The sequence below is a fragment of the Colius striatus genome, chromosome Z (genome assembly GCF_028858725.1).
Source record: "Colius striatus isolate bColStr4 chromosome Z, bColStr4.1.hap1, whole genome shotgun sequence".
Classification (NCBI taxonomy): domain Eukaryota; kingdom Metazoa; phylum Chordata; class Aves; order Coliiformes; family Coliidae; genus Colius; species Colius striatus.
Window position 1 is genome coordinate 4,985,433 of NC_084790.1, and position 22,788 is coordinate 5,008,220.

At 56.8% G+C, this 22,788-nt stretch overlaps 2 protein-coding genes across 5 annotated transcripts; one reads left to right on the top strand and one right to left on the bottom strand.

The window, feature by feature from the left end:
• Positions 1 to 298: 298 nt before the first annotated feature.
• Positions 299 to 14,286, bottom strand: LOC104549685 (chromobox protein homolog 1). 2 transcript variants are annotated; one of them, XM_062018652.1, is made up of 5 exons: positions 14,110 to 14,286; positions 3,699 to 3,871; positions 2,125 to 2,302; positions 1,337 to 1,431; positions 299 to 672 (listed from the first exon to the last, which is right to left on the bottom strand). In XM_062018652.1, the coding sequence occupies exons 2-5, from the start codon at positions 3,836 to 3,838 to the stop codon at positions 528 to 530; spliced, it is 558 nt and encodes a 185-aa protein (XP_061874636.1). In that variant the 5' UTR covers positions 3,839 to 3,871; positions 14,110 to 14,286; the 3' UTR covers positions 299 to 527. The 2 variants fall into 2 exon arrangements, with proteins under 2 accessions (XP_061874636.1, XP_061874635.1); XM_062018651.1 differs by having other exon boundaries at positions 3,699 to 3,874; positions 14,110 to 14,285.
• A 121-nt stretch (positions 14,287 to 14,407) lies between these two features.
• LOC104560329 (sorting nexin-11) lies at positions 14,408 to 22,788 on the top strand. Of its 3 annotated transcripts, none has more exons than XM_062018650.1 (7): positions 14,408 to 14,642; positions 18,169 to 18,217; positions 18,525 to 18,611; positions 18,960 to 19,060; positions 19,290 to 19,388; positions 19,530 to 19,742; positions 21,654 to 22,788. In XM_062018650.1, exons 2-7 carry the CDS (start codon positions 18,197 to 18,199, stop codon positions 21,802 to 21,804), a joined length of 672 nt encoding a protein of 223 aa, XP_061874634.1. In that variant the 5' UTR covers positions 14,408 to 14,642; positions 18,169 to 18,196; the 3' UTR covers positions 21,805 to 22,788. The 3 variants fall into 3 exon arrangements, with proteins under 3 accessions (XP_061874634.1, XP_061874633.1, XP_061874631.1); XM_062018647.1 differs by lacking the exon at positions 14,408 to 14,642 and adding an exon at positions 14,900 to 15,205; XM_062018649.1 differs by lacking the exon at positions 18,525 to 18,611 and having other exon boundaries at positions 14,590 to 14,642.

The window sequence follows — 22,788 nt, forward strand, 5'->3', positions numbered from 1 at the left end:
GAAAAAACAAACCAAACAAAACGAAACAAAACCTACACACATGCTACGCTGTAAAACTGCAGAAATAACACTACTGGAAAGAAGGCTGTGGGTTTCTGACATGTCTTTAAAGAATAAGCAGTATCCATCTGCACTCCCTTGTCCCCAGCCCACCCATCACCAGTGACAGTCCTTCATGGAAGGGGCTTTGCTTCCTCTCCCACAAGCTGCAAAAGGAGACAGCCTCGAAACAAACACCCTGCTTCTCCCCCCATTCCCAGCCCCTTCCCCTAGTATCCCCCCTCCCTCCCCTCCCCCTTCCCCACTGAGCTGGGCTGGTTTCAATCTGGACACAGCGTGAAGCTGCAGAAAGCAGTTGAGCAGCTGCAGGGCACAGAAACCATACTGGTCTCTTCAAAGGGCATCTTCTCCAGCCATCTCCACGCTCCCGACCGTGCAGAGCTGCGTTCATCTCCCCTCTTGCTCAAACCCACAGTTCAGATCTTTATACAAAGGCTGGCCAGAGCGGGTGCCGGGGGTGGGGGGAGTTAGTTCTTGTCCTCCTTCTTGTCATCGTCCTCTGAGGGGTAGGAATGCCATGTCAACCTCTCCTCATAGAAGGAGATGACCACCTGGGGGCACTTGATGTTGGCTTCCTTGGCGGGGACCAGGTCGGCCTCATCTGAGTTCTTCCTAGAGGCCAGAGCAGAGGTGCGAGTTAGGGGGCTGCGGGGCGGGAGGTGGAAGGAACGGAGCCCGGAGACAGAAACGTCAGCAGATAAACGAGTCCTTGAAGCGCTTGGGGAGGATCCCAACGACCCCTTCCCCAGCGGCTCCGGACCAGGGAGAAGCAGCACATGAGCCCAGGATAAGAAACTGCAGGCTCAGAGTCCAGCTCTGCGTTGTCGGGGCCGGGGAGAGAAGGCGGACGGGAGCTGCGGCCTCGCCCACGGCCACTCCGGCCTCCCGAGACGCCTCCGCCTGAGTGGTTTGGCCTCTGCTTTGGCTCCCAGCCGCGCCAGCGCCAGGCTCTGCGTGACTGCAGGCTGAGGGGAGGCGGGTCACATCCTGACGGCTCCGCTGCGGGGCTGCGGCCCGTGTTGCCACGCTCCCGCTCTCTCCCCCAGCTCGCGCCTGCTGCGGGGTCGGGGGGGGACACCCCTTAAGATCCACGCGATCCCAAGGGCCCTACCTGCTCGTTTCACATCCACGTTAGCCTCGACGCACAGGGTCACCTCAGGCGGCAGCGCCATCGCGAGAGATTTCATGCCAGGTAGCAGGGCCTCCCCGGGCGCGGGTCCTTCCCTCTTCTGGCACAGAATAAGTGAAGAAGTGACAGACACAAAGACATACTCACCACTTCATCAGGAACATGAGCTCCCCGCTGGAATCCGTGGCACCGATGATTCGCTCGGGCTCAAATCCTCGGGCAAAGCCTCGTGGTTTTTCTGACTGCAAAGAGACAAGTTGCCACTTGTAGCATCACCAGGGTGAGAGGCACAGCCCCTGGTCAGCAGGATGTGGTGGTGGCCGTTCAGAAGGCTCTGAGTGTCAGATGCCTGGGCTGTAATGACTGTGGCCAGCAGGGAACCGCTCCAGTGTGAACCTGCTGTGTAGTGTGACCAGGCCCCTGCAGCAGGAGATAAGGAGCTGATTCCCAAGGCCATGCTGGTCCAGCTCTTGTGCTGGCTGAGATTCAGCAGCCCCTGGGGTGAAAACCTGCCTGCAGAGCATTTCAGTGTCCCTCTGCCCAGGCAAGCATGAGAACCCTGAGCAGCAGGCTCTCTGCTCTACCTTGCTCCCCCTCTTCAAGGGGCAACAGGCAGCTCCTGTCTCCTGTTTCAGCCCCTGGTGCAGTTTTTCAGAAGCTGTCTCTCCGTACCCTCTCAGTTCACACATTGTCCTTTCCATTCAGGGCTAGGACTGGCTCTGGACGCATGAAGAGGCCCAGCTCAGACCACAACTCGTGCCTCCTCCCGGAAGCTACAGCTCTTCCAAAGCACTTCAGCCGTGTCTTGCTGAAGCACAACGCTTTCCCCTCCGTGCAGGAGACACTGACAGAGGTTCTGGAGCATGGCTGCTCTAGCTATGGGACACCGTGCACATGCAGGGGTGGGGAGCACAGGAACCCTAATCCTGCCTCACCTCCTCCTTCTTCTTCTTTGGTTTGCTCTCTTCCCCTTTATCCTCCGTGTCAGATTCTGCTTTGCGCTTGCTCCCCTCAGACTTCTCGCTCTCGTGTGCGGTTTTCTGGGACTGAAGGAACTCTGCTATGAGGTCTGGGCAGTCGAGGTTCTCCTCTGGCTCCCATGTGTTGTCTTCACTGCAATCAAAGACAACAGCTCAGCTGGACAGACAGGCAGCTTGCTGAAGCTTCCCCTGACAAGGAAGGCCCTGGACAGTGGGTCAGGAGGAGATGCTGAGAGAAGCAGCAGTTTGGATGGCCCAGGAAACGGGACCTTGCCCTGATCCAGAGGGCAGGTCAGTTACTGCCCTTCTCAGGAGACAAATGCAATTGAAGCAAGCCAATGGCATCCTGGGGGGCATTAAGAAGTGAGGGAATAAAGAGACGGTAATTGGCACAAAATGTAAACCAGTCTTCAGGGTATGAGACTGCTGGTGAATGAGATAACATTGGAGAGTTGTGAACGTGAGAAGCAGCAGTGTGAGAGTGGAAAACAGGCAAAGCCTGAAGGTCAGCAGGATGGAAAAACAAAAACAGGTATTTTGTAACTGTGACAATGAGCTGGGGGCTTGCATACAGCAGGGCAGCACCTGCTCATGCCAGTGACCCCCTTCAGCAATCCTGAATGGCTTTAGTGTGTTCCAGCACATTGCCCCGATCCTGACTGGCCCAAGACTGGCAAAGAAGAGTGTGGGCAGCAGGTCAAGGGACATTCTCCTCCCACTCTGTTCTGCCCTGGTGAGGCCTCAACTGGAGTCCTGTGTCCAGTTCTGGGCTCCCCAGCTCAAGACGGACAAGGAACTGCTGGAAAGAGGCCAGCACAGGGCCACCAAGATGCTGAGGGGACTGGAGCATCTCTCTGAGGAGGAAAGGCTGTGAGACCGAGGGCTGTTTACTCTGGAGAAAACAGGGCTAAAGGGGGACCTCATTAACACCTACAATTACCTAAAGGATGTTTGTCAAGAGGATGGGAAGCTTTCTTTTTCTGTGGTATCCAGTGACAGGACAGAGGCAATTGACACAAGCTGGAACACAAACAGTTCCACTTAAACACAAGGAGAAACTCCTTTGGTGTGGGGGTGAGGGAGCCCTGGCCCAGGCTGCCCAGGGAGGGTGTGGAGGCTCCTTCTCAGGAGGTTCCCAAACCCACCTGGACACGTTCCTGTGCCCTCTGACTGAGGGGAACCTGCTTTAGCAGGGGGTTGGATGAGCTGTGAACCATTCTATGAGTCTATGATTTTATCTGGCTGCTGGTTTCACGCTGGGTTTAAGGCAGCAGCCCAAGGAGGTGCTGCACAGCCTGTCTGCAGGACAGAAGTGGGACTTTCTTCCCCAGGCCGTCCTGTCACTGCCCCCATCAGAGCTGGAGCATTCTGTAGCACTGTTTGGATGGTTACAGTTGCCCATCAGCTCCATTTTCCAGGCAACCAGAGGTGTGGGGAGACTGAGTCAATTGCCCAGAGGCTTTGGGAGCTGACAGCAGAGGGGAGCAGCCTGGCACGCACCCCGCAGCAGCAGGCAGGGAGGCACTTACTCGGAGAAGCCTTTCCACTTCAGCAGGTATTCCACTTTTCCCTTCACCACTCGCCGGTCCAAGACCTTCTCCACCACATACTCCTCCTCTTCTTCCTCTAAGACCTCTTCCACTTTCTTCTTGTTCTGTTTTTTTCCCATTGTGCTGGCCAGTTTTTCAGCTTACGGGCGACGCTGCTGAAAGAGGAAAGAGGAAAGAGAACCACACGTCTGTGTCAAGGACAGGTTTGCCTTTGCCAGGCAGCTAACACGCTGGATGCACACAGGCAACAGGAAATGCTGCTCTGAAATAGGCACAGACAGAGCAGCAAGGATGTGGTATAGGGTGGTCCTGCCAGCCAAAAAGACAGTGGGAATCTCCATCAGGAGCTGCTGCATTTGTACAAGGCCTCATTGACAGCAGGTTTGGTCTTTGTGTCTCCCCAGCACCTTATTTCACCCATTCCATCAAGATTCTGCCTGATTGCACCCACATTTTATCCCTGTTTTCAGCACACAGTGTATGGGCCTCCCTCCTGCCCACTGACCTCCAGAACTGAAATGCCACCTGATTGCAGCTGTCCCACAACCTTCTCCTTCCTCTGATGAGTCCTGCTTGTGCCTCCTCCACCTGCTCCCCTCCTTTCCTCATCTCCCTGGCCTGCCCTTTGGCTCAGCTCAGCCCTGTTCGGAGCTGCAGAAAGCATCTGCAGAGCTGTTCAGTGGTGGGAGGGAGACAGAGCACAGCTGACAGTAACCAAAAGGTAATGAATAGTTAATCCAAGTTAAACAAAAGTCATAGTCCCTGTGACCAAGCTCCCTGTGTTCCTTTCTTTGCTGGATGTGAACTCTGGGATCTTTAACACATCAACCCAGAAACCATTGTGACTTTTTTTTTCTCTCCTTATCTTTTCTCTCCTTATTTTCCAGAGCTGGTCAGACAGTCAAAATTCCCTGCCCATGTACCCAGCGCTTGTTGGGAAGCACGGGAGCGATGCAGAGGCAGCAGAAGCCTCTGACACAGCCCAAGGCTAGGGGCCCTAAACTCCACAGCACACAGATAACTGTGACGGGGGGGCTCTGGGCACAGCCTGCTGCTTCCCACTCATGCCAGGGGACTGCAGAGGAGCAGCAGCCCTGCCAACACGTCACTGTTTCCCCGACGGCTGAAATGAAGCACCTCAGTGAGTGAAAAACCACAGAGAGGCTCTTCTTCCCTGCTGAAATGCAGCTTGGAACAGTAAGAGCCTGGGGCAGAGTCTCTCCCAGCTGCTGCTGGGGGTGGCCATGCACCTCGTCCCTGCCGTGGGGCAGGGGATTGTGCTACCAACACCTCTGGCTCACAGAGTCACACAGAATGGTGAGGACTGGAAGGGCCCTCCAGAGCTCATCCAGCCCAACCACTGCTAAAGCAGGTTCCCCTTGATCAAGGGGCACAGGAACATGTCCAGGTGGGTGTAGTGGTTTACCTTGATGTCCACCCAGTCATAAAATCAATCCACCTCCTAAACTGGACAGGAGAGAGAGAGAAATGTAACAAATGGCTTGTGAGTTGAGATAAGGACGGAGAGATCACTCGTCAGTTGGCATCACGGGCAAAACAGACTCAGGGAGAAAAAGGTTTGATTTAGTAAAGAAACAATAAGAGCAGGGAGGTGAGAAAAAAAAACATCTTAAAAACACCTCCCCCCACCCTTCCTCTTCCTGGGACTCCCTTTCCTCCCCCCCAGCAGTGCAGGGGATGGGGGTTAAGGTCAGTTCATTACAGATGGGACTTTGCTGCTGCTGCTTCTCAGGCTGAGGCCTCCTCACCCTTCCCCCTGCTACACTGTGGGGTCCCTCCCACAGAAGACAGTCCCTCACCAACTGCTCCAGCGTGGCTCCTTCCCATGGGCTGCAGCTCCTCACCAACTGCTCCAGCCTGGGGCCTGCCACGGGGCAGCTTCTCACACCCTGCCCCAGCGTGGGTCACCCACAGGAGAACAGTCCTTCAGGTACCAACTGCTCCAGCCTGGAGCCCTCACAGGGTCACAAGTCCTGACAGCAAACCTGCTCTGGCCTGGGCTCCTCTGTCCACACAGGCTCCCAGGTCCTGCCAGGAGCTTGCTCCAGGGTGAGCTTCCCATGGAGTCACAGCCTCCTTCAGGCATCCACCCGCTCCGGCGTGGGCTCCTCCACGGGCTGCCAGTGGGTCTCTGCTCCCTGGGGCCTCCATGGGCTGCAGGGGCACAGCTGCCTCACCATGGTCCTCAGCACAGGGCACAGGGGAGCCTTTCTTCCAGGGCCTAAGCACCCTTCTCCCCTCCTCCACTCACCTTGGTGTCTGCAGAGATGTTCTCACATTCTCCCTCCCTTTTTCTGCTGCTGTTTTGCAACTGCACAACAACTTCTTCTCCTTCTCCAATCACAAAGGTGTTACCTGCATCACTAATTGGCCAGGCCTGGGTCAGGTGCAGGGTCCAGCTGGCCCTAACCCTGTGAGCTACGCGGGAAGCTTCTGGCAACTTTTTGTTTAAAGACATCACCTCTATAGCTACCAAACATCCTGGCCCAGGTGAAACCACTACAGTGGGTTTTGGAGACCTCCAGAGAAGGAGCCTCCACACTCTCTCTGGGCAGCCTGGGCCAGGGCTCCCTCACCTTAACAGTGAAAGAGTTTTTCCTTATGCTTAAATGGAACTTTTTGTGTTCATGCCATCACCCCTTGTCCTGTCACTGGACACTACAGAAAAAAAGTGCTGCCCCAACCTCTTGACACTCATCATTTAGACATGCGTAAATATTCATGAGATTCCCCCTCAGTCTCTTCTCCAGACTAAACAGCCCCAGGTCCCGCAGCCTGTCCTCATAAGGAAGATGTTTCAATCCCCTGATCATGTTGGTGGCCCTGTGCTGGCCTCTCTCCAACAGTTCCCTGTCCCTCTTGAGCTGGGGAGCCCAGAACTGGACACAGGACTCCAGATGAGGCCTCACCAGGGCAGAGCAGAGGGGGAGCAGAATCTCCCTTGACCTGCTGCCCACACTCTCTTAATACTCCCAGGATGCCATTGGCTTCTTGCCCACGAGGGCACGTTGCTGGCTCATGGTTAGTTTGCTGCCCACCAGCACTCCCAGGTCTCTCTCTGCAGAGCTGCTCTCCAGCAGGTCACCCCCAGCCTGTCCTGGTGCAGGGGGTTGTTCCTCCCCAGGTGCAGGACTCTGCATTTGCCCTTGTTGAACCTCAGGAGGTTCTTCTCTGCCCAACTCTCAAGCCGCTTGAGATCCCACTGAATGGCAGCACAGCCTGTGGGGAATCAGCCAGTCCTCCCAGTTTGGTGCCATCAGGGAACCTGCTGAGGGTCGCTCTGTCCCATCATCCAGGTTGTTGATGAAGATGTTGAACAAGACTGGCCCCAGAACTGGCGCCTGTGGAACTCGACTGGCCACAGGCCTCCAACTTGATTCTGTGCCAAACACTATCCAGTCGCTTCCTCGCTGGTACCAGTTACAGCAACATTGCTGAGGTCCTGAGCCACCCCACAGCACCACAAGAACATCTGCTCACGTGGGAAGGTTTCTTTCTTTAGGTTCGAGAAAAATGCAGAGCCCCTCCAGTCCCCTGAGCTACTCACCAGCCTCAGCTCCAAAGAAGCCTGTGCAGCCAGTCCAACAAGCTGCACTGATTTAGATCGACCGAAAGGTCGGGAGGGTCCAAATCTCTCCATCTGTTACCTCCCATAAGCAGCTCCACTGTCACGGAGAGCCACTGGCAGAGCTGGTGATGGGATCTGGACAGCCTGAAAGCAAACTCTGTACCTCAGCCTCCACACAACTTCTTCTTTTTTATTCCAGTAAACACACATTTTCTTTTTCATTCCAGTAAAAATACGTATTTTCTGCCAAGCCAAATGACCAGTGAATAGGTCAAACATCACCTGCCTGGAAACCTTCATTTTCTCCCTCAGCCCATCATGAATCTTCTAGAATAAACATCAGCTGGCAAAAAAAAAAATCTACACAAACCAGAGTTGGTTTATTGGGCAAAACAAAAATGCTGCAGATTTACACTGGCTGCAGGAGATGTCTAGAGCTCAGCAAGAGTCTCAGCTCTCAGAGTACAGCTGGGTGAGCTCCCTGGGCACAACATGCTGCCAAGCTGAGCAGCTGTGTCAGAGTATCCTTCAAAGGAGAAGGCTTAAAACCCAGCCCTAGGAAGCCAGAGAGCTGCTGGCCAGCTCAGCCCCACAGGAAACAAGCAGCGTGGAAGAGAGCAGGGGGAGAAAGCAGCACCTCACAGCTCATCATCATCATCATCATCACCATCATGGGCCATCAACAGTACAGACTCCTTTTGAAGGGAACAGAAAGATCATTAGACAGACCTGATCTTCTCCTTAGGGAAGTCTGCTGCCTCCCTGGGGTTGGTCAAAGATGAGAGGAGAAAAATCTCTGCCCTTTGTAGCCTTATTCCTCTTGTACTCAGCGCTGGTGAGATCACATCTTGAGTATTGTGTCCAGTTTTGGGCCACTCACTACAAGAAAGACACTGAGGGGCTGGAGTGTGTCCAGAGACAGGGACCAAAGCTGGGCAAGGGTCTGGAGTGTGATGAGGAGCAGCTGAAGGAGCTGGGGGTGTTCAGCCTGGAGAAGGCTGAGGGGAGACATGAGCATTCTCTGCAACTCCCTGACAGGAGGCTGCAGTGAGGTGAGAGGTCAGTCTCTTCTCTCTAGTAATAAGTGACAGGACATAAGAAGAAATGGGCTCGAGTTGCCGCTGGGGAGGTTTAGATTGGAGCTGAGGCAGAACTGTTTCCCTGAGAGGGGTGTCAGCCCCTGTGCCAGGCTGCCCAGGGAGGTGAGGGAGTGCCCAGCCCTGGAGGGATCCCAAAGTCGTGGAGCTGAGGTGCTGAAGGCCGTGGGTCAGTGGTGGGCTGGGCAGGGTGAGGGCAGAGCTCGACTCCAGGAGCTTAAAGAGCTTTTCCAACCAAAATGATTCCATGATTCTATGCTCAGCAAGTGCTGAAGCACCAATCTTATTCTTTGGACCCTGTTCTTGCACTCCTGCTTTCAACCCAATGTTGGCACACACCCCAGCACCCAGGCTCTCGCCCTGCTGCCAGACAGCCACCTGCAGGGTGACATGCTAGATGGCCGTGGGAGGAGGAAAAATGTATGCCTTCTCCCTGCTGCAGCACCCAGAGTGGCTGAGCCTGGCAAAAAAGGTCAGGCCAAAGCTGCTGTTAGAATCTCAGGGGCCAATAAGGATGCTTGGAGGTCCCAGAGCCCAAGCTCTGCATCACAAACCTTTTCCTCCTCCAGCTCGTGTTCAGTACTAGATATCTCCCCTGCCTTTTCTTTAACTGGTGGACTCAGAAGAGAGGTTGGCACCTGAACAGGCCACAGAGCAGCCAGAGACAAGGGAAGAGCTTGTTCAGCTGTTGCACATGCTGTGCTGTGCTTGCAGAGCTTGCCAGCCCACCAAAGGTGAAACTAAACCCCCTCCAAGCATTCAATGAGGTGAGAAGAGCCCTGCTACAAGAGGGTGGTAGGGATATTCCCACAGACAGGCAGTTCACCCCCCACGGATCCTTCATTCGATGCCAGAGGACAGCCAGCCCCCAGGGGTGAAGCTTTATTGCCCCATTCAACGTGGTGGGGGGAAGGGGGGTGGGGAACCCAACCACTCGGAAAGAGCCCACTGAAACAGAGCTGTACAAGAACACACATCAGAGAGGCTTTTCCCTCCTCAGCTCCCGAGCTGAAATACACTGGCAGCATCCTTCATCAGATGCCAGGCGGAGGCAGAGCCACAGCAAGGCTCCTGGAGGCCTGTGGCCTCGGCGGGGAGGAGGCTGGGCTGGCTGGCACCGCCTCGGCTGCTGTGCAAACACAACAATGCCGAGCCTCAGACCCACCGCCGGCAGCTAATCCCGGGCAGGAGCCAGCGCTGCAGCAGGAAGCTGGGAGATCGTGTTTCACTCTGGAATTCTTCAGGCAGTTCCCTCCATCCTCCTCCGGCACCGGTGGTGGCCGGGGAAGGGGAGCAGGGCCCAGCACGGAGGAGATTCCTAAGAAGGTGCTGTGGCAGCTCTGACTGCTAGCAGCAAATAAAGTGCAGCCTGAGGGGTGAGATCTCGGGCTTCCCTTCTCTCAGCAGGAACTCCTGCTTGGCTGCAGCCGACAGGGCTTCAGGTGACGGTGCTGAGGTTACTGCTCAGAGATGGGAGCTGTTTTGAAGGCACCTACGGATGCTCAGCCGGATCACTGGGCCACCTGAGAGGCAACCCAAGGAGGCAACTGGATCACAGTCTGATGGGAAAGTCTGGCCAAGATGAGCTCAGAAGAGAGCTGGTAAAATTAGAGGTGGTGTGTAGGAAAGGTTGGAAAGAGATGACAGAAGAACTGAACATTGTGGGTCCATCGCTTTACTGTGGGGAGCACTGGGCAGAGGAGGCACAAATATATCAGTGTAAAGAGCTGCAGCAGCCCTGCTGTGAGTATTTGGCAGGCACCAGCCTCTCCAAAGTCCCCAGACACCCAGTGCCTGTTCCCTGTATGCTGGGGGCATTTACACCCCAGAGCACCCATGTCACCCCCTTGCACGGCTCTGCTCTGCCTCAGCGAGCTCTCAAGATACCTGCCCATGGGTTGGCATCTCGCTGCCTGCTGCCAAGTGTCTCCTCTGTGTCCCTCCCCACAACAGGGTTTTGTCTCCAGAGGCTGCCAGCCAGAAGGGTGCTCAGGGGGTCCAGGCCAAGGCGCAGCTCGCAGCGTCTGCTGCTGCTGGTCGTGCAGGATGTCAGTGCTGCAGGCAGCAGCACAGATGAGCAGCAAGCAGCACAGGCCTCTCACTGCACTGCAGTAGAAAACAGAGCTCGAGTGCAGAAAGGGACTTCAGCCCCCCCTGGGGGGGGTTACAAACTGAGAGCACAGCTTTATCTGTGAAGCATCTGAGCTGCTCCCCACACCCTCTTCCCTCCAGGCTAGGAATGTCTCTGTGGAACGGAGCACTCGACTAAAATTTCAGCCTCTGTGACCAGGAGCATCCAAACCCTCCAGCTTCAGTTGTTAAAACCAAGCCACAGCCACCCAAAAAGGACTGGCTGGGTTCTAGTCTCGGGAGGAAGGGGGAGAGGTTGGAAAGGCAGCGTGGGGAAGACTCACCCCACACTCTGCTCCCTTGTCCCCAGAGCTGCCAAACAAACACATCTCACTCTGACCAAGCTCCCACACACCGAGGTGCAGAACGAAGCCATTTCATTCTGCCTGGGCCCTTTTGGGGGAGGCACAGGCAGACAACTCCCGTTACGTTTCCACGAGCGGTCTCACATCTACAGAACTCAGGGCTTGATGGCTCCTGCCTGAGAGACACCTCCTCAGTAGTGTGTTTCCTAAAATTCAGCTTCAATTTTCTATACGTAATGTGTGAAAAAAGTTGGCTTACACCTCAAAACACGGTTTCAAGACAAATGCCAAACCTTTCCATTTTCACTTTCAGCTTCTTACCTAACACTCCAGGCAAAGCTGAAGAGTGAAAGCAGAAACTGAGAGAGGCTGAAAGAATAACTTCTTGGTCTGCAGCTGAGAGGAAAAGGAATCCAGGACACACCTAAGCCACTTGGAAAGAATTCAGACCCCAGTAAAAGGCCATGAAGAAAGAGGCCCAGCATGAAGGTGTCTAAAAGGCTGTGTTACTGGGGCAGGAGGAGCAAGAACCAGCACAGTAGATCAGGGTCACCACAGTAGATCAGGGTAAGCACACACTGGTGTCATGAGATCCTGGGGAAGGAACAGTGTCCTGGTAATGAAACTGTCACCAGGCAAATACAAACCCACACAGCCCCAACAGCCACCATGCTCTCAGGGGAGATCACAAAGCTCTACCTCACACCCTCTCCGTGACGCCTGGCACTAATCCTTTCAGAAGGAAGTTTAATAAAGGAAAGGAAGGACCAGCCTGAGAAGAAAAACACAGAGACCTGGAGGTTTAATTTGGGTACAGACCCGTTTCATTTAGCTGCATCTTAAAGGATTAACAGTTCAGCTCAGCTTTAATGAGTTTTAAACTTAAAACGTTTTTCTCCTCCTGCCTTTTTCAGACTTGGCTGGGATCACTCAGCTCTTTAAAGACTCATGAGCACGCCAAGTTTATTCCACACGCGCCAGGGAAAGGCAGCAGGCATCTTTCTTTTGAAGTGGGAACAAGCATGTTAAGTCTTCCACTCTCCAGAACCTGAAAACAGCAGGAAGCATTTCTGGAAAGTTTGAGTGAAAGCTCAAGCCTTTGAGCAGAGACCAAACTAAAGAAAAGCCACAACCTTCAAGCTCAGCCACATCATTTCCAGTTAAATTCACAATCTGCAAGAGAATGAGCCTCTGGATTGAAGGCACACACACATGCAACAGTAGGAATGTTACTTCCTCACTGAAAAAAAAAAAAAGAGAACCTGAAGTAAGAAATTCCGTCATGCAGACAGGGATTTTGTTCTCTGACAGGGGACACAACTTCTGAGCTCCTCTAGATCAGATAAATGCTCAAGGGAGACAGAGGAGGGGTTTGTGTTCTCCTTTTCAAAGGTGAGAAAACGCGGTCCCAAGTGCTGCAGGACTCCCAGCTTCCCTATGCCCCACCACCTTTCTCACCAAGAGCAACCCTGGTCTCATCCAGCACCTCCCCCAGGGACTGGCATCACCTTCCCCAGCAGCCCTGGAGCTGCTTCTCAGCACCCACAGGCCCTTTGCCCAGGGATTTTTGGCATTTCACTGGCGCTGAGCAGTGAGGTTAAAGCAGCCACATCTGTTTTTCATCGTTTTCACTACTAGGATCTCAAGCTCTAATAGGAAATCGTGCCTGGGTCACCGAGCCCCTGGACACTATGGAATCTAAGCATGCTTGCTGCACACACTGGCCTCTCTCTAAGGCACAGGGGATCTTTGGTTTGTTGCTTTAGAATAAAGTCTTTCCCAGATGCAGTCTGTAATGATTCATCCAGAAAGCTCTTTTATACTTTGATCTCTCAGTTTATAGGGACAACACTTGTTGCTTCCAAACTGCTCAAGCCCAACACCATGAGCACTGCCCCATCTCTGGGATCCTCACGATCGGCCTCTTGTCCCTGATGCTCCTCACCCAGACTCAGGCCACTGGCCAGTCCATGTCCTCTCCTCCATGCCACACAGAAGAACAACCCCGAGCCAAATCCCACTGCCACCTTCTCAGCCTCTGCACTACACAGGCAGCTCCTCATCTGCCACTTCCTTGGAAAACATTTGCTGCCTCCTCGTCCAGAGATACAAATCCCATCTTGGCTCCATCATCTTCCCTTTCCTGAAGTCCTATTCTTCTCCCAAATGCTTTACAAGTCCCATTCTGAAGACAGCTTGACTCCTCCAGCCCCTAAACCGCCCCCTCTCCCAGCCAAGGAGTTGGAGAAAGTGCTGCCGGGAAGCTGCCCTGACACTGGGAGAGCAGGGACTCAAACACAGCTCCAAATGCAATCTTCCCCCTCCTCTTCCTCAGCACATCCCTGCTTCCAGCCTGCCTGCCACAGTCTCCCTTTTCCATCTCCTGCCAGCCCCACGGCGAGATCTCTGCAGGGGAGCTCTCTCCCAGCCCCGCAGCCCCGTAGGTCAGTCCCCAGCAGCTCTCCTCTCCTTGTTCCCCCGGGATCGGCTGCCGTCCCGCTGGCTGCTCTCCCGCAGCCTGTTGAGCAGCTTCCCGCTCATTCTCCCCGCCAAAAGTTGACACTCGTCCCCTCCCCACTCTCACAGCGGCCGGAGTCTAAATCCTCCTCCTCTCTCAGCCTTCCCTGAAGCTTTTCCCGCAGGGAACACCTCCCTCTCCTCTCCTCACCCCGGGGGCTCCAACAGTCCCTCCACAAAACAGTCTCTGCTCCAACCTCTTCCCTCCCAAAGGACTTATTCGCCCCACAGCCTCCACTCCAGTCCAGACACCTCCCCCTTTCCCCAGCCCCTTGCTCTCACCTCCCGGCCCAGTTCCTGTCGGGCCCCCTAACACACACCTTTCTCCTCTGTTCAAAGGTACCACACGCCCCCCTCCTCCCCAGCCCTCAAGAGCCTCCCTCAGCTCATTCTCTCCCCAAAAGATCGTCGGGATCCAGCTTTGTCCCCGGCCCAGGCTCACCCCCGCTCAACTCCGCGATTCGCCTCCCTCCTGTCCCGCAGCCCCACGGCCCCAACTCCGCCCCGCCCCCACTCCTTCCAGAGCCCCAAACACCCCCTGTCACTGACACCCCGAAATACCTCCCTCCACCAACACGCCTCCCCAGCCCCTCACACATCCCTCCGCCACCCGTCCTCCCACAGCATCCCACCCCCCCCCAAAAAAACCCCACCGTCTCACCGCCCCGGGCGCCACCACGCCCCCCCCTCAGCAACACCCGCTCGCTCCCCTCAGCAACACCGCCGCGCCGCGCCCCCGGCTCCCCCCTCACCTTGCACAGCCCCGCCAACGGTCGCCGAGGGGAAGGGGCCTGCGGGCGGCCGGGGAGGGGGCGGGCGGGTCGGGTGTCGCCGCGGGCCTGGCCGCTCGCTGTCCGCCTCCCTGAACAAAAGAGCCTGTTCAGCCCCTGGACCCGCCGCGCCGCGCCGCGCCTGCGCCGCGACCCGCGCCCGCCCGCGCGGCGCCCTGGGAGCCGTAGTCCGGCCGCGCCGGCCGCCCTGGGAGCCGTAGTCTTCCCGCCGCGGGGCACACTGGGAGATGTAGTTCTCCTCGCTCTGCCGCCCGCCCGCTCCAGCGGGGACCCTCTGGGAAGGCCCAGTGCGGGGGGAGGGGGTCGTACGGCGGAAGGATCGGCCCGGCCTGGGCCCGGCGGGGAGGCCGCCGGCGGGGGAAGGGCCCTGGCCGCGCCCCGCGGCCGCAGGGACAGGCAACACCTCCTGACGTGCCCCGCGCCGGAACTGGAAGCGCCGCCCTCGTTATAAGGCCGCCGCGCCGCTTAAAGGGGCCACGGCCTGCGCGAAGGAGGTGAGAGGGCCCGGAGGGAGGGGCCGGGGCCGGGGCCGGGGCCGGGGCCGGGGCCGGGGGCGGCGGCGGCGGCGGCGGCGGCGGCGGCGGCGGCCGGGGGCGGCGGCGGCCGGGGGCGGCGGCGGCCGCCCGGGGCTCCTCGGCGGGGTTGGGATGCGTCGGGCCCCGCGGCAGCGAACGCCCAGCCCCAGACCGGGGATCGCGGGCAGGTCGGAGCCCGGTGACCGGCGCGGCTGCGGTGACCAGCCCGGTTCCGCCGCCTCGCAGCGGCGTCGAACCCCGGGCTCGGGGCCGGCTCGGCTCGGCCGGGCCGCTGCCGCCGGAGCGAGTTGACGTTACCGTGGGCCAAGCGCCCGGCCCTGGCGTCCGTACGCGGACTGACTCTCCGTGGGCTGACGGGGAACGTCCCCAGCCCGCGGGTTGCGCTGGACCGAGATGGGACGGGAACACAGCCTCAAAGAATCCTCGCCGGTGTCGGCTGCAGACAGCTCTGTCCAAGCGTGACAGGCAAAAGCAGGAGGAAACGGGACTCGGTCCCTTTTGTCCTGCCGTGGAACGGCTCGGTGAGGCTTCTGTCCAAACTCGGAGGCTCCGTGTGGCTGGAAGCCGCTCGGAGTGGTGCAGGGCCTGGGCAGAGGGACGTGAGCTGGGTATCTGGACCCAGCCTGGAGCTGGGGGAAAGGGGCTCTGAGCTGTACTGAGCTATGGCTGGTTAGGAATGAGCATTTGGTGCAAGCGCTGCTATTAGAGAGAGGTGGAGACAGGTGATAAGGACGTGTCAGAATCAGCAAGGAAGATAAAAGCAAGCCAGAGATAAAAACTAGCACTTTCTCTGCCAGCAATGAGTGCACGGCAGGGGGAGGGAATGCCCCCGGGGGCAGACCGTGTCTGAAGCTCATTTTCATCATCCCGACTGCGGTGTCCTGGGTTGGTGAAAGTCAGGATGTGGGATGTTTCTGTGTGGCTTCTGCCTCTCCTGTCCTTACAGCTCACAGACCTTGAAAGCTCCTTCCAGGAGCCCTGGAAACGCTAAAATGCAACTTGGAGGAAGAATAAACCAAACCCAAACCATGACTCCCAGGGCCCCTTACACCGAGGCTTTAAGCAAAAGTCCTGAAAGAGGATTTGGTGTGACTGTTTAAAGCTAACTGGGAGCTGCCTTCTCCTTTGGGTTTGAGTTGATATATCAGGTTAAGATCAATTAACTCTAAACAAGATTATGCGTTTCTTGGTACGACTGTGGATGAAAGTACAGGTGAAACATGTGAGCACTTGGTCTGTGATCTCGTTTCTCCCTGCAACCCGACCACCTCCTTGCTGATTGCCCTCTCTCCACACCTTTCAGTAGCTGGAAAGAGTGGGAAGCATTCTTTTGGTAGCTGGGAAATTGTATTCCTCTTCCTGGCAAGTCTCTGCTGTTCCATTAGGACATTTCTGTATGTCTCCCCTTCTTCTTTCTCCTGCATTTTTAATCTAGGCAGGGCTGTTATGCAGATTAAGGAGCTCTAAAAGCAACGGGATGGCAGCAGCATCCCCTGGGGAAGCCAGGAAAGATAATGGTCAAGTTCTGCTAGTGCTCTGCTTCTGGCTGGGAGCGCTCAGCACACAGGAGGATCCGAGCTCCCTCTGAGCAAAGTGACTCATGTCCCACTCAGCTCCTTCACTCCCTTCCTTCCCCAGCGCAAGAATCATGTGTGCTGACACATGGAGGTGGTTTTTCTGGTAGGTTCCACTCACTCCCCTCCTTTTTACAGCTCAAACTGGAAGGAGCAGCAGCCTGACCTGACTGTAGTGAGAGTTCAGTTACTGGGAGCAGGCACGGATCTCCTATCCCCAAACTCTGCTGTTATTAAGGCTTCTTTTGCTCTCTGGGTGGAATTGAGTGTCTGGAGCTTTGCAGAAAGTAACTGCAAACCGGTGGAGCCAGATTTCTAAAGTGTGGTTTGTGGCTCAACCCCTCCCAGCTAAAATTAGCTCCAGCTTCAGAAGAACTTTGCCTCACATCTGAGAGCATAAATAAAGGGCTTCCAGTGCTGCCTGACGCTTGGCAGCTCTTGTGGCCCAAAAGGCAAGACTCCAGGATCAGGAAACAGGTGAAGAGTTGCGTTGCCTCTGTCATCAGGCAGCCGTGTTCCTCAGCAGCCTGGGCTGTCACAGGCCAAGTCCTGTGCTGCTGCTTCATCCCAGGGGCCCCAAAACCTCCTGCCAACAGTCCCACAGAGGAGGTGAAACCAGGACATGGGACATGCTTGGCCTTCCGTCTCCCTCTGATGAGTGTTCCTGGTCTGTGTTTGCATGGGGGACTCTGTCCCAGAGAGGCTTCACTGGCTGGACTGTGTGTTTGTTTGGTGTGAGTGGGTTTATCTCTGTGTCCCCAGGGCAGCAGGGGGGACACCCCACAACCCTGTGCTCCCCAAATGTCTTGCCAATGCTCACTGGCTTCCTCTGGGAGAGAGGGAAGGGGGGTTATGGAGGGGTGCAAGGGAGAGCAGGTGCAATGCAGGCATGAAACCTGTCCAGCTGGGGAAATCTTGTACTGAGTCTGCTGCTTATTCAAGTGACTTGTCTGTGGCCTCAGGTTGCACCAGGGTGAGGCTGAGATTGGAGCTGAAGCAGAACTGTTTCCCTGAGAGGGGTGTCAGCCCCTGTGCCAGGCTGCCCAGGGAGCTGGGGGAGTCCCCATCCCTGGAGGGATCCCAAAGCCATGGAGCTGAGGTGCTGAGGGCCGTGGATTAGTGGTGGGCTCGGCATGGGGGGGACTTCATGAGTTTAAAAGGCTTTTCCAATCAAAATGATTCTATGACTTGTGAAAGAGGTGGAGAGAAATGGCAAAGCTGTGTCTGGTGCTGATGGGGACACACGAGGTGGCAGCTGGAAAGTGGGTCGGATCCCTGCTGGAGAAAGGCAGGTTTGCTCTAGCGAGGGGCAGCTGGATCCTGATGTGGGCTCTGCCTGCTTCACCTGCTCAGAGGAGCCAGCCAAGCTGCTTCTGGGCTGCCAGCGAGGGGAAGGAGGCCTCTGGAGGAAGGAAGCTGTGGTCAAAGATGGGGTTTTTTCCTGTCCTGGCATTTGAGCTTGAACCTAGCCGTGCGTGAGGCGGGCTCTTCCACAGCCTCCCTCATGCCTTGCTGGATCTAGCTCTCTGGGGTATTTGTGCTGCCCAAAGAGGATGCTGTTCCTGCTTAGCGGCAGTTACTCTGGTGGAAAAGCTCTTCCAGAGCCCGGTTATCTGTGTGGGAACCCAGACGTGCCCGGGAGAGGAGGGCGGGCAGCTCTGCAGCAGCAGCCGCCCGCCCCCTCCCTGGGGTGGTTACAGCCGGTCTGGGCTGAGAGCCTCACGTGCCTGTCAGCGCTCCAGGGGTATTCAGGTGCTGTTCCAAAAAGCTGCAGGATCCTAGTGCCTCTCTGGGCTGGGGTGACCTGAAGATGAGCCGGGGAGGGGAGAGTGGGCTCTGGTTACAACACACTCTCCAGCACACCCCAGTGTTCATCTTGTCTTACTAAATGGTTTGTTTTCTCCGTACAGATGTTTTCCACTGGGCTCTGGCGCTAGGATGTCCGAGACCCTAGAGGAAGTAAGATGCTTTCTGCCGTGGGGTTTGGCTGTTCCTGGCTGTGGTTTGGCAGCGCCGGAGTGGGTGGTCTTGGCTGAGTGCCACGTCGAGGGGCTGAATGCTGGGCAGGGTCCATGGGGCAGAGCTCAAGGATGGGAAAGGCTGGAGGCAACTGTGCTGCCCTGGGGCAGGATGGCTGGAGGAGCTCGTGTGGCTCTGGATACCTGTCCCTGGCAGCTCCTCCAAGCCCTGTGTTGGTGGGGGGTGGGGGCGCTGCCGCGGGTTGATGGATGCTGCCTCCTGCCCTCAGGCAGTGTTTGTGCCGTAGGAGCTGATCACGGTGCGTGTTCAGGACCCCCGGGTGCAGAACAAAGGCTCCTGGAACTCCTATGTGGATTATAAAATCTTCCTCCATGTGAGTTGAGGCTGGGGGAAGGACGGGAGCTGTAGAACTCAGTCACAGTCTGCATGAGGCTCATGAGCAGAGTGGCCCGACTGTGCCTGGCTTTGCTGAGTGGGGAGGGAAGGGGGAGCCCTCAGCAGCTCATCTCTCCTGCTGTGCTGTCTCTGTGCCGGTCTGAGACGCAGCTTCTCCCCTGGAGCCTGCTCAGGTTTTCTAGGCCCTTTCAGCTCCCCCAGTACTTTAGGGGATCTCGTAGTCACTGAGCTCAGGGGTCTGTGCAGGTGAGGTCCTGCCTTCCTCTGCCTCGCTGCCCTTCAGTCTCCTGGGTTATTTCCATCGTGGTGTTTGTTTTTTTGGCAGACCAACAGCAAGGCCTTTACTGCCAAGACCTCATGCGTGCGGCGCCGATACCGTGAGTTCGTGTGGCTGAGGAGGCAGCTCCAGAAGAATGCTGGCTTGGTGTAAGCACATCTTGTTCTCCCTCTCTTCCCCCTCCTGCAGCCACATGCTGTTTTCCATTGTCGTGGGAGACAGATATGGAGAAGAAACCTCAGACATGAGCACGGGATACCTGAGCTCCTGGGACCCAGCTCTGTGCAAAGCAGGGTCCTGGCTGCTGCTGGTGCCCCCATGTCCCCATGCTCTGGTGCTGGGGTGGCCTGAGCCTGAGCCCCTGCTCTCTGCCTGCAGACCTGTTCCAGAGCTGCCTGGGAAATCCACCTTCTTTGTGGGCAGCACGGATGAGTTCATTGAGAAGAGGAGACAGGGGCTGCAGCAGTTCCTGGAGAAGTAAGTAATGCATTTTTGAGGGCTGGGGGGAAGTGAGAGAATGCACTGCTCCAAGATGGTGGCTGTGGGGGTGGCTGTGGAGCTGCTGTGGTCACCTTGGTGGCATTGGGGCAAGGCTCACGCTCCTCTCTCTGTGCCCAGGGTTGTGCAGAACGTGGTTCTGCTCTCCGACAGCCGGCTGCACCTCTTCCTGCAGAGCAAGCTCTCACTCCCTGAGATAGAGGCGTGCGTGCAGGGCCAGGGCCCACAGACGGTGACAGAAGCCATCCTGCACTACGCCATGTCCAACCGTGGCTGGGTGCAGGAGGAGGAGAGATGCCCCATGCTGCTGCCTGGAGGGGATCTGCATGCCAGGTAAGGACTGGCCCAGGGGGCTGCCACTGGCTCCATGGCTCTCTCACCCTGTCGGTAGCTGCTCTGTGCTGGCGGCACAGGGCCTCGCTCTCTGCATCTCCCCCTATCAGTGCTTGTAGCATGGCTCTGTTTGCAGCCCAGTTTGAGGTGGTTGGTGCCTGGGTGAGAGACTTTCACTAGGAGCAAACAGCCTCTGCTGTGAAATAGGAGGAGGTGCCAGGCTTTCTAGAGTCCTCTGAGTGGTTTTGAGTTTCCCTGTCCCATCCTGGCTACGGTTGTTTGAGGGAATGAAGCTGAGCACGTGTTCCTCACCCTGCATGCCGAATGGGCTGGGTTCCTGGGATCAGGCGACCCGAGCTGGACAGCACAGCTTGGGAGGGTGACCTGTCCCAGCCAAGGCAAAGGTTTAGCAGAGAACAGCTTGAGTCTCTCAGAAGAACTTAAGCTGAGATTTACAAAGGTCTTCATCTGCTTTCCTTCCTTAATCTCTGGGGAGTGAGGAGCCTTGGGAGGCTTTCAAAGCTCAGGCTTTCTCTGGGTCTTGCCTTCAGTCTCAGAGTGTGAGCGGGTTCTGCAATTTCTCCTGCCCATCAGAGCTTCAGAGTGTCTGAGGAGTTAACAGGGCATCTCCCTGTGGGGTGGCTGCCTCACTGCAAACAGGGGAGAGTTCTGTGGCCCTGGGGACACCACTGGCCTGGGAGGAGCAGAGGGCAGTCTCCATCTGCCACCACTGGAGCTCCCTGCGAGAAGCTGAATGAGCCCAGGGATTTCCTGTGTGTGTGAGCCCTGTGGCAGGCATGAGGCTGTGGCCATGCTCACTGGCAGCCTGGTCACCCTGGGGCTCGCTGTCCCCCCTGCACCTCACATCTGAGGTATTTACCTCCTAAGCAGGAGGCTGTGCCTGGCCTTCTGCACCACCCAGTGCCTGTATTTCTTTGTCTTGATTTTCAACTGGCAGGAAGAAAGAGGTGTTTGGACTGCAGGGTGAGACCTGTTTTAAAATAGAGCCCTTTTATTTTAAGGAAGGGGGCTGAGGGAGCAGCCCAGGCTGATGGGTGGGTCCCCAGGCACTGTGGCTCCCTGCTCCCTTGGCTGCTGGCACAGTCTCCCCTCCTTGCCTGCCCTGTGCTCAGTGTGTGGGTGAGTGGCCATTGCTGTGGCTGTCAGGAAATGGGGCTGGGGAGGCTGGGAGCGGAATCATCCTCTGCGGTGCAGAAAGGTTGTGCATAGGAGGACGTGGTTGACTTGGAGGCACCCAGGCACCTTGTGCCTGGCATGCCAATGGCATCCTGGGGCTTATTGAGAAGAGCGTGGGTAGCAGGTTGAGGGAAGTTCTCCTCTTCCTTTGTCCTGGTGAGGCCTCATCTGGAGTCCTGTGTCCAGTTTTGGGGCTCCCCAGCTGAAGAGGGACGGGGAACTGCTGGAGAGAGGCCAGCACAGGGCCACCAAGATATCAGGGGAGTGGAACATCTTCCTTATGAGGAAGGGCTGTGGGAACTGGGGCTGTTTAGTCTGGAGAAGAGAAAGTTGAGGTGCCCTTATCAATGCTGATAAAGGGTGAGTGTTGAGAGGATGGGAAGCCAGTCTTTGTTCTGTGGTGGCCAGTGACAGGACAAGGGGTAACAGGCACAAGCTGGAACACAGAAATTTCCACTGGAACAGGAGGAGAAACTTCTTTACCATAAGGTTGAGGGACCCTGGCCCAGGCTGCCCAGGGAGAGTGTGGAGGCTCCTTCTCAGGAGGTTTCCAAACCCACCTGGACCCGTTCCTGTGCCCCCCTGATGGAGGGGAACCTCCTGTGGCAGGGGATGGGGCTAGATGAGCTCTGGAGGCTTTTCCAACCCCCACCATTCAGGGTTTCTGGGATCCTCCCCAGGGCCCTTTTCTACTCTGACCTGCTCTCTCTCCAGCAGTGCCAGCCTGGGCAGCCCACAGGGCCCGTGCTGCCTGGAGCCCATCTCATACTGGAGCGATTTCGGGGTGGATGACGACTCCTCGGACAGGCCGCAGGAGCCGGCGGAGCCCGCGAAGCCCTCGGGGGGATGGTGTGAGGCACAGTGAGTGGCTCTATGGACCTCACCTGCCCCAGGACCTGCAGCCCTCGCTGGAAGAGAGACAGCTGAGCAGCGTCCAGGCTGGTGGGACTGGGGCTGCACTGGGAACACGGCCTTGGCCTGGGCTTTGTGCTGTCTGGGGCTCACGTGCTGTCTCTGCTGACTCCTGACTGTGCTTGATGTCCCAGGCAGTGCATTCTTATCACTCTTCTCTTGGGAGAAGAGACCTAGTGGTTAGTGAAACCTGTGTTTGTTGTTCCCATGTCCTTTGCTCTCTGACTGGAGGAGTAGCATGGCTGTTTGTTGGCAATGCCAGAGAGGCTCCGTGTCCTTGGTGTGGCCAGAGGCAGGGAGGGATATGATGGCTCGCATCCAGCACAGCAGAGGAGGGCTTTCCTTGAAGCTGCAGGCTGGGAGCAGGGGCTGCCCACTGCCCTGTGGGTCCCTTCAGCATCATCCCTGGGTCCTGCTGCACGGCACAGGCTGGGGAGGCTGTGTTTCCCTGGCAACAGCTGTGCTGTGCATCTCCTGGGGAGGGGGCATTCAGCTGTGTGAAGCTGGAGCCCACCCACAGGGTGCAGATACCGTGTGCACACCTGGGACCTCCTGGCACAGCTCTTCCCTGCTGTGATGAACAGAGACCAGCTTCCCCTCAGGAGCATGGGGCAGGGGGATATGTCGGTGGGTGCATAGAGGGGGACAGTTTGTCTCCCCTGCCCCGCTGAGAGAATGCCCCTTACAGCTAGGCTCCTTCCTTGCACACTGGTGGCCACACACTGGGGGAATGGGGATGGGGGAGCTCACAGACAGGTTCCAGTTTGCCCAGAAAGAAGCACGGAGCTGCTTTGGACCTGGCGTCTGGCAGCACTTGGGCTTTGGCTACCCTGGGTGCCTCTCCCTGTGCTCTCCTGCACCTCTTCCTCCCACTCTCAGCGCTGGTGAAGGCAGAGCCGACGTGCTCTGACTTGAAATAAAAATGAGGTAGAAGAGA

Coding starts and splice junctions, on each gene's coding strand:
- LOC104560329 (XM_062018650.1), top strand. CDS start 18,197: ATGTCCGAGACCCTAGAGGAA. Junction 18,218..18,524: donor TGTCCGAGACCCTAGAGGAA/GTAAGATGCTTT, acceptor TTTGTGCCGTAG/GAGCTGATCACGGTGCGTGT. Junction 19,061..19,289: donor CAGAAGAATGCTGGCTTGGT/GTAAGCACATCT, acceptor CTCTGCCTGCAG/ACCTGTTCCAGAGCTGCCTG.
- LOC104549685 (XM_062018652.1), bottom strand. CDS start 3,838: ATGGGAAAAAAACAGAACAAGAAGAAAGTGGAAGAGGTCTTAGAGGAA. Junction 1,432..2,124: donor CAAAGAAGAAGAAGGAGGAG/GTGAGGCAGGAT, acceptor GTCTCTTTGCAG/TCAGAAAAACCACGAGGCTT. Junction 673..1,336: donor CTCATGTTCCTGATGAAGTG/GTGAGTATGTCT, acceptor TCTGGCCTCTAG/GAAGAACTCAGATGAGGCCG.